This window comes from Argiope bruennichi, chromosome 7, assembly GCF_947563725.1.
Source record: "Argiope bruennichi chromosome 7, qqArgBrue1.1, whole genome shotgun sequence".
In the NCBI taxonomy this organism is placed as follows: Eukaryota; Metazoa; Arthropoda; class Arachnida; order Araneae; family Araneidae; genus Argiope; species Argiope bruennichi.
This window is the reverse complement of record NC_079157.1, coordinates 14,278,107-14,288,356: the sequence shown is the minus strand read 5'-3', so window position 1 is coordinate 14,288,356 and position 10,250 is coordinate 14,278,107. Positions and strand designations below refer to the sequence as shown.

The 10,250-nt window shown below is 35.6% G+C and overlaps 1 protein-coding gene across 1 annotated transcript; it reads left to right on the top strand.

The window, feature by feature from the left end:
- The first annotated feature begins 702 nt into the window (after nucleotides 1-702).
- LOC129975288 (uncharacterized) lies at nucleotides 703-10,001 on the top strand. Its single transcript, XM_056088341.1, has 3 exons — nucleotides 703-2,970; nucleotides 3,160-4,518; nucleotides 9,693-10,001. Exons 1-3 carry the CDS (start codon nucleotides 703-705, stop codon nucleotides 9,999-10,001), a joined length of 3,936 nt encoding a protein of 1,311 aa, XP_055944316.1.
- Nucleotides 10,002-10,250: the final 249 nt, after the last annotated feature.

Sequence of the window (10,250 nt, the reverse complement as noted above, 5' to 3'; positions counted from 1 at the left end):
TGCCTTCCCCCCGATCTCGTTTTAGAATATAATAAAAACATGAAATCGGATAAATATGAAATAGATGAATTGCTCGACTTCCTGTCTCTTCAGCTGAAAGCAAAAGAACGATCGTTAATGTATGCTTCACCCGTGAGTTCGAAAAAAGAAAAGTATTCATTTCACCCGTTGCGTTATGACTCATCTAGCGTAAAAATAAATAATCCTAGATGTTCCACTGCAAAGAGATTTAGCAGTTCAGAATTGATTAGTTCTGAAGTAAAAATAAAAACACCGGAATGCTTATTCTGCAATAAATTTCATGATGTTGTTGATTGTGAATACGTACGTACTTTAAGTTTGGAAGAACGGAAACGTATACTGTCTAAAAAAGCTGCGTGTTTTATTTGTGCAAAGCAATTTCATGTTGCTAAATTTTGTAGGTCAAAAATAGTTTGTACTCTCTGTGGTAAAAAACATTTATCCATATTATGCAATCAAGATAATTCTGTTCCGAAAAATAATACCCATTTTAATGAAAGTAAGGATGAGAATAATCTTTTAAATGAAAATTTCGCGTTGGCGAATAATTTATGTTACAGGGAGGTTTATCTGCAGACTTTAATTGTTAGCGTCGAAAATAATGATTTAAAACACTATGTTAGATCGATCATTGACCTCGGGAGCCAGAGGTCGTATGTCAGCAAATACATAGCGGATGTAATGAAATTGAAGTGTCTTGGGGAACAAACGGTGACTCATGGACTTTTCGGAGGACTGAAAAGGCGGGAAAACCACAAGATGTATTCCATTAAATTGCGTAATACAGAAAATAATTTCTGTTGTAATGTAGAAGTAATGGATCAGAATAAAATTTGCACTTCTCTTCCCAAATTAGATTCTAAAAACATCGAAGAAGTAAAACAATTGGGTATATTTGTTAGTGATATTTGCTTAGATGAAAATCTTTGTTTGTATGAAAACGATCCCAAGGAGATTCACATATTATTAGGGGCAGATACGGCAGCCAGATTATTTACAGGAGAAATTAAAAAACTTTCGCCTGATCTAATTGCGATGAACACCAAGTTAGGGTGGACAGTTATTGGAAGATCAGGAATTAATAAAAATGATAGTTCCAGCACGCTAATGTCGCTACTTGTCAACGACGTAAATATATCCGATCTTTGGAGGCTTGATACATTGAATATCAATGACCCTGCGGAAACTCAAAGTAGAAAAGAACTAGAAGAAGCGGCTAAGGAACATTTTGAACGCAGTGTAACACGAGATAACGAGGGGCGCTACATTGTCAGTCTACCGTGGATACATGATCATCCACCTCTTCCTGATGGCAGAAAGTTAGCTGAACGAAGACTTAACAGTTGTATTAAAGCCTTAGAACGTGTCGAGAAGCTGGCCGATTATGATGATGTTTTTCAGGATTGGCAGAATGAGGGTATCATTGAAGAAGTTGATCCTATGCAAGAAATCAAAGAAGGACAGCATTTCTTACCTCACCATCCTGTCTTCAAGGAGAATTCGACGACCAAAGTTCGACCCGTTTTTGATGGTTCAGCTAAAGAAAAGAATACACCTTCTATTAATGACTGCCTCGAAAAGGGACCAAATCTTGTAGAACTCATTCCATCTCTCATAAATCGCTTTCGTGTTGAAAAATATGGAGTGATATCTGACATTAAGAAGGCCTTTCTGCAAATTGGATTACAAGAACGAGATAGACCATATCTCAGATTTTTATGGAAGGATAGAAGAAAAGACGGAAATATCAAGATCCTGCAGCACAAAAGAGTTGTGTTCGGAATCTCCTCCAGTCCTTTCCTTCTAGGAGCTACATTAGAACTTCATTTAAAAAACGCCCCAGATCATCTCAAGGAAACAGCCCAGCAACTTATGAGGTCCTTCTACGTTGATAATTGTGTTTTCAGCGTCAACAGAAGAGAAGAACTCGCTAGATTTATTTCGGAATCACAAGCACTATTATCTACTGCCAAGTTTGAACTTCGAGGGTGGGAGCATTCTCCTACTGAAGACAAAACTGAAGAAAGGCAAGAAGACCGAAAGGTTCCAGTTCTTGGGCTTCTGTGGAATTTACCAAAGGACACTATATCTCTAGATTTGAAAAGTTTGATGAAAGAAGATAAAGGACCTATTACAAAAAGAAAAATCCTGTCAACCGTTCATCGAATCTTTGATCCGATAGGATTTTCTTGTCCAGTGACTCTAGAGCCCAAATCTTTGTTGCAGGAATGCTGGAAATTGGGTCTGTCCTGGGATGCTGAACTCCCTCTGCTGATAACTGAAAGATTCGAACGCTGGAAGATGAAGTTACCGAAATTGAATGATCTTGAAATACCAAGATGTGTACGTGAGGACTTTGCAGAAGATTCCAAATTTTCCATCCATGTTTTTTGTGACGCAAGTCAGAGTGCCTACGCTACATGTATCTTCTTGAGAGCTGAATCTGCTGATAGCACGTCGTGCCAGTTAATACAAGCTAGAAATAGAGTTGCTCCTTTGAAAAAGATCTCTATTCCACGCCTAGAACTTTTGTCCTGTACTATTGGTGCTAGATTGGCAAAAGCAACCATATCCGAACTTGGACTTGAGAACATACCAATCTTCTACTGGTCTGACTCTATGAATGCTTTGTATTGGATCAAAAGAAATGAGAATTGGGCCACGTTTGTTTACAACAGGGTACTGGAAATCCGTAAACTCACCAATCCTGAAGACTGGAGGCACATAAGTGGAACATTAAACCCAGCTGACCTTCCATCACGAGGTTCCAATGCAGAGGAACTTGTGAAATCTCTTTGGTGGAAGGGTCCAAATTGGCTGAGAATGCCTATAGAAGATTGGCCTGTTTCGGAAACTATGCCAGATTTGGACGTTGTAAACTCCGAAAAAAGAAAATCTATTGTGTCTGTCACTAACACCACGACAGAGCAATTAGAGTACTTTTCTAAGGTATCTTCTTACCGAAAAATGACCAGAATCACGGCTTGGATTTTTCGTTTTTATAAAAATGCTAAAACCCAGAAAAAAGAAAGAAAATTCGGTACCCTAGATTTTGAAGAAGTAGAGGCTGCAGAAAAGTACATTTTAAAACAAGTTCAAAGTCAATGTTTTTTGGGGAATGAAAAACTGAACTTACAGACATTCCTGGATTCAGATGGTTTATTAAGAGTAAAGACCAAAATTTCTCAAAGAAGTGATCTACCAACATTTAGATTTCCAATTTTGCTGCCTTCAAAGCATGATGTTATTGGAAAACTTATTTTTGAAAAGCATGTTGAACTTAGTCATGCTGGGATACAGATTTTGATGTCGAGTTTAAGAGAGAATTATTGGATCTTAAAAAGCAGGAAGACAATACGTCAAGTAATAAGGAATTGTGTAATATGTCAACGTTTTTCATCTCGGCCATTAGAAGTAGCAAGTGCTCCACTACCCGAAGATCGCGTCAGAGATGCTTATGTTTTTGAAGTAGTAGGAGTTGACTTGTGCGGACCACTATATTTGAAAAACAAAAGCAAATGTTGGGCTGTACTTTTTACATGCGCAGTTTATCGCGCAGTCCACATCGAGCTGGTAACTAGTTTATCAACAGATAGTTTTATTCTAGCTTTACGAAGGTTTATTTCTAGAAGAGGAAGACCAGCTACAATTTATTCAGATAATGGAACCAACTTAGTGGGTACTTCTAATGAGCTGAAATCTGTTGATTGGGTGAAAATACAAGAATATGCCTCAGTAAAGAAAATCCTATGGAAATTCAACCCCCCATCAGCCCCATGGTGGGGCGGATTTTGGGAAAGGCTTATAGGTATGTTGAAATCTATCTTAAGAAAAATTCTTGGAAAGGCCTCCTTACAATTTGAAGAATTGTACACTGTACTATGTGATGCTGAGGGCATTATAAATTCAAGACCTTTGACATACTTAAGTGAAGACAATGAGGACCTTATAGCATTAACACCTGCTATGTTTTTACAAGATGTAAAAGAAATAGGAGTTCCAGATATAGATCAAATAGATGCTAAGAGAATGAATAAAAGATTCTTCTACAGGCAAAAAGTGTGTCAAGATCTCAGAAAACGTTTCAGAATCGAATATCTTGGACATCTTAGAGAATTTTCAAAGATTCGTAATGAATCTAAAATTAAAGAAGGAGACATTGTTCTCATCGGTGATAGTAACGTCAAGCGAATAAATTGGCCTTTGGGAAGAGTCATCAAATTATATCTTGGAAAAGACAAGAAAGTTCGTCTCGTGGAAGTCCAGACCAAATCTGGGTCTTTCCTACGTCCAATCCAGAGACTTTTTCCTCTTGAGGTCAGCCAAAGTGAAAAATCTGCTATCCCGTGTCTCCCAAAGAGTGATTCTCCATCCACAATGATGATTCCTGATGGTACACCTACCTCTAGTGACTCTCATGCTGTTTCAGATGTGAGACAACCAAGAAGATCCCGTTATGGCCGGCTTTTAAAGCCCAATGCTCTCCTAGACTCATTGGTTTGAGTATCTAAAGTCTTTACGAAACTCAAAGGTGGGAGAGTGTTGGATACCAGGCCTTAACTGTAACCAGTTTTAACTGTGAAGAACTTTCCCTTCTCACCACCAGGGGTTTGTTGACTTCCACTCGATTTGGCGGCAACCAACGAACGCGTTTTATACTCTTCTAACTTGTAAATATATTCTTAATCATGTAACCTATAATCAAGTAACTATTAAAATAATATCTTAAAGAGAAGTTCCCCATGTTAATGAGTCATACAGTCACTGAACCTGCCACTAATTAGATATTTGAGATTTTCAGCTGCAGATGGAGACAACAACACCAGTATGTAACCTAAAAGAGATTCCAACCAACAAAACAAAGGTAAGCGCATTTACTTGCCTTTAATTTAGAGATTGTTCGTGTTGGAATAACACCCATGAAATGTTTGCAATATCTCGCAAAGAAAAAAAGTGTCAGTATTTATATGCATGTCTTTTGGCCTCTAAACATCATGGTACCAATTCGACCCATTTTTGATGGTATCTGGAGATATTTTACCCCATTCTTCTTGTAAACGTTTTTAATGGGTTTTTTTTCTAATTTTGTATTTCTGAACCACTTTTTCGAGTATGGCCCACGAATATTCCATGGCATTGATTTCAGGGTACTGTGGTGGTGTGCGTAACTGCTGCTTACAATGAAAAAGACACCATATTTTGACGTTATTTTTACTCTAAATTAAACCATTTGTTATCTGTAAAAATAAAAAAACATGTTTGCACTTCCCGGTAATGTGTTATTTATATTGAAAGTCGGATTTATCAAGTAAAAGTAAGGTGTACTCTCAATCTTTTTAGCCACTGTAAATACAGAGTAATTATGAAACGTTCCAAGAGAAAAGATACATTTATTTTTCAATAATTACTAATGAAGATATTTTAAAATACAATGGCAAGCTGAGAATACTTTTATTCTGACTCTCATTCACACTTTAATAAAAGGATGCTATTTATTATTCAAGACAAAAAAAAAAAAAAACATTCTGCCTCGCTTTCGCTGGTAACCGTTAATAATTGATATGCGTAAGAATTTTTCGAAAATGTCTAAAATGGTTTGTTGCAGTGATAATTTGTCCTTGTCACTAACTGATGTGTTAATTTTAATGTAGAAAAAATATTTTTCTGTCTTTCTATTGTGGATTCCAGTAGTTTCAATTAGTTTGAAAATCTCCCAGACCTGATCTAACAGATCCAGAATGGTCCATTCTATTCATAATTTGTCTCTGCTGCTGATTTCATATTAATAATACGTATTTATGACATTATTATTTTATTTTTTTGGTACGAAGTCTATAACTTTTATACATACAAATAAAATGTTTTCTAATGTCGCTGATTTTGTAACATTTTATAAGATTAGGTCTGTTGATTGAATGCTGATGATATTTAGGCGGTGAATTGCAATTGAGTAATAGAATGAATTATCTTAGTTACAGTCAATAAAATACCTGTAAAAATGGTTAAAATAACGTATTGTTACGAACCTGTGATGCGGCTTCCCAGCATAGCTGGTTCCATAGGAGGTCCCGGAGCTTGACGACCATTTGGCGACTTAGCGACGAATTTGGCGACTTTGGCGCCTAAATAGTTTATACCCGAAACATCGAGAATTTTCCCGATCCGTCCAGTAGGAACGGAGATACGCCTCGAACGTTCCTGATTCGTTGAGGGGCTCCTAGCCCCGCCTCCTGGGACCTATAAAAGGAGCAGCCAGTAGCTGACAGAGTCAGTGCTATTAAACTTAATCTGTAACTTCTCCTGCACTGGATTTTCATCGCAAAGACCCGTTACCACTGGCAGCATGCCCACTCACCCACTCCTACAGTAACAACCAATAGCTTCACGTCATTCCAAATCTTACCCAAACGCGGCCAATCAAAAACCTAGCTTCACCAAGTTCACAACAAGATCTTCAAACTTCAATATCCTAATAGTATCATGGCAATATATTCAAAGTAATGCTCTTATCAGCCACATCAATAAGGGGATAGTCCTACTCCAAGGACGGGTGCCCCGATAAACCCATAATCGAGATCGAGATTGACAGAGAGAGTCATCGGGATCGACGGGGAAGAACGAGTCTTCCTGCAGTGGTGAGTCGAGTGGTGAACCAGCGGTGAATTGAGCAGTCGGAAGCGACAGAGAAGAGTGGTCGTGGACCAGTGGAGTCGTCGTAGTCGTGAACCGGAGCGGTGAATTGAGGAGAAGTCGGAAGCGACAGAGCAGAGTGAACCAGAGTCGTAGTGGTGAATTGGAGTCGTGGACCAGTGAAGTCGAAGAACTCGTCTTCCAGGGACTAGCGGAGCAGCGACGGAGTAGAGCTGCTGTGTATACTGTTGTATGCTGTTTATATACTGATGTGTATGCTGTTTGTATACTGCTGTGTATGCTGTTTTATGCTGCACGTCTCGGCTGAAGATAATCGTCTTCTATGCTGTATATAGTTGTCGTCTTTGTGCTGTCCTGTGTGTTTTCGTGTAAATAAACGTCGTTGTTTTATTTTCTACTGCCGCCTGGTGATTGTGCGTTCTTTACACCATACAGCTCCCACTATCCAAACGAACCCCGGAAATTTCGTAACAGTATTTCATTGTGGATTCGTCATTTCCAATCATTGTTTTCGTAAATTTTATGTTTATTAATGGTAACTTCAAAAATTAGCATTAAAAGCAATATTAAATCAAAATATTGAATTTTCAATAATATTTTTACCATTTATGATTAGTGCTAACTTCATAAGGTATCATTAAACTAAAACCAAATTAGGCTAAGATTAAATAAAAATCAAAAGAAAAAAATACAAAATAAAAATATAAAAATCTTCACCTTTCTTGTGCGAAGTATATGTAATACAATCGCTCAAAAATTTGAAAACGATATTTTTAAATGTTTCTGATGCATCTTTATCCGACCAAACGATTTTTAGGATTTTGCAGGAGATTTGTATATGAATAATGTTATAATTAAAAAGGAAATATATATTTTTAAAAATTTAACTTGTGATGAAATCATTAAAAAAGCTTATAAACCTCTATAAAAATTGAAACCAAATCCATCATTTGAAAAAGATATTTTTCATAATAGCATTTTCGATCTGAGTCTCAACATATAAACAAAAAAATATATTTATAATTGTTTTTCTACGCATCAAAAATATTATATGTATGGTATTATTTATTGCACTGAATCCTAAGCGATGACAACTGTATTTATCGACTATAATTATTATTATAGCATAATAAATATTAAATGATCTTATTTAAATAGTAAGCAATAGTTAGTAAATATAAAAACAGGATTTAAAATTTTAAAAGAATGTTAAATCATAAAATCTCTTTTTTGTTCTATTGTTGTTAAAAAACGCTAGTATTATTTTTTAACAATTGTTTTAAAATTTATCGTCTGTAAAAAATTAAACTTAGGAAGTCAAAGAAAACAGTAACTAATCACCCAAGAAAAAGATAATTGGAAATAAAACACTTTTAAGGAAAAAAGGAAAATATTCAGAGTCAAATCAGTTTTTTACTTTTGTTGTTTTCAGTTATAAAGGGACGTTAATATCATTTGTTTGATAATTATTTTCGAATTTATCAACGGAAAAAATTTAAAGTTACGAAGTCAAAGAAAATAGTATCAGATCACCAAAGGGAAATAGAATATAAATGAAGTATTTTTATAAGAAGAAGAAGAAAAAGAGAGAGAAAAAAAAAAGAACCGTTTGTTAAATTAGTGAATCCAATGTTTTTTTTTATATACATATCTTCACAATGATGTTAACATCATTTACAATTATTCTCAAATATATCACTGGAAAAAATGAAACTTAAGAAGTTAAAGAAAACATATAAAAGCTTTAAAAATAAAATAAAATCCTTTTCAGATTTTAGCTGAGAAAGTTATGCTGTATAAAATAGCCAAAATAATAAGATTCATACTCGATGGTGTATGAGAAAATCTAGATCTGGAATCCATACATTTACAATTATTATTTGTTTGTAATAAAAGTAGCTTTCAAATGTATGAAAACTATAAAAGCATTTTCATACATAAAATATCAACAAAGCATTTCATTTGAAAATTATTTTTATTATGTTTATGATCTTTCTTAATTATTTCTAAAAATAAAATCAGATTCGTGAAGAATGCATTGCATGAAAAGCAAGTGAGTATATCAAAATCTTTGATGTTTCCCAAACATGATTTGCTGATTAAGTGCTATTTTCAACACCAAGCATAAACATCGTATTACAAATCTGAAGACATTAGACTCATAGACGGGCTTGTCTATGACAAGTGCCGTAAAAAACAACAATACACAAAATAGTGTATTAAATTTTACATGCTTAGTTATGGCGTGTTTGATTTATAGCATTCACATGCTGGTGAAAATATAGACCGACACACGACGAAAACCTCGAAGGAGTGGTTCCGTATTAGATTAGAACCTAATCTTTGAAATGTTAAATCGGTGCACCAAATTTTATTCATCCAGCATTCTTCGTTTTATTGTCTTCTTGTAAATTTCTATTTGATGAGCAGAGCAAATATTTCCCCTGAATGAATTTCGTTCAAAATTTGAAAGAAATCTACAAATTTAATTGTACAGATTACCATACAAAAATTTCTTTTGTCCAGCATGTCATATTCTAACCTTCTCATACACATTCTATAGAGAAGATGTAATAATCATCAAAATATTCGAATTCAAGATTTTGACGAATCTCCACACTTTAGAACTCCCTGAGCTCTGAAAAATACATGTTTGGAAAGTGTCCGTTTCCTGTGACAAAGATGACTTAAAATAACTTTGAGCTAGATAGACGAAATTTGGTATATGGTTTTCACACCAAATTTGCAGAATTCTTGTAAATTTTGTATAAAATCCATTTAGAGAAAGTCCATCTAAGAAAAAGGCTAATTTTAATATTAGTTAAAACGAAAAGATCTAGATAGATAAAATTTGGCATACAGATTTAATATCTATATTGTAGACACCTATCACATTTTGAACCAAATCAAAAGCCGATTGACTGTCTGTCGGTCTGAACAGAAACAAATAATGCAATAATTCAAAAACACAATGACTTAAATATATAGTTAAAAATCTGTAATGATACTTCTCGGCACAGTTAGTTCAATCACTGGAAAGACCTTCTTACGATCAGCTCTGTTGTATCGGATGCCGAATCAGAGAGCTTGGTGATGAATTTGAAGACTTTGGTGATAAAATAGATAATACTGGAATCTTCCAGAATTTTGATGATAGAGCCAATATGAACCGAGACATGCCTGATTGTCCCAGAACCTTCTCTGCCTACTTTCGGGAACTATTAAAGGCTGGCAGACCCAAGTCGAAGACAGTCAGGTACAGAATCGTCGGAATAGTTGGACCAATCCAGCGAAGAGCAAGTGTAGAACTCAAGCGATGGATGAATTAAGCTGTATGCCATGTCCTGGTGTTTAATGTAAAAGCAGCATCGAGTCGCGTGAGGAGTAGCCAGGTAGCCAGTCATGTAGCCAGGAGTCGGCGGTTGGATATAGCTAAAGCAGACTATGGATAATTACAGGAGTTTGGAGAGACCTTAGAGAGTAGCTACGAAGATTCCCTCCTCCTGCTGAATTCTGTCTGGCTGCTTTGTGTGCTATAGTTGTTATTACTACCGATTACTATTTTTGGGCTGCTGTTT

Excerpts from the sequence above, each read along its gene's own strand:
- LOC129975288 (XM_056088341.1), top strand. The coding sequence starts at position 703 with ATGAAATTGAAGTGTCTTGGGGAACAAACGGTGACTCATGGACTTTTC. Across the intron at positions 2,971-3,159 it reads AATTAGAGTACTTTTCTAAG|ACATTCCTGGATTCAGATGG; the intron begins GTATCTTCTTAC and ends CTGAACTTACAG. Across the intron at positions 4,519-9,692 it reads ATGCTCTCCTAGACTCATTG|TTAGTTCAATCACTGGAAAG; the intron begins GTTTGAGTATCT and ends TTCTCGGCACAG.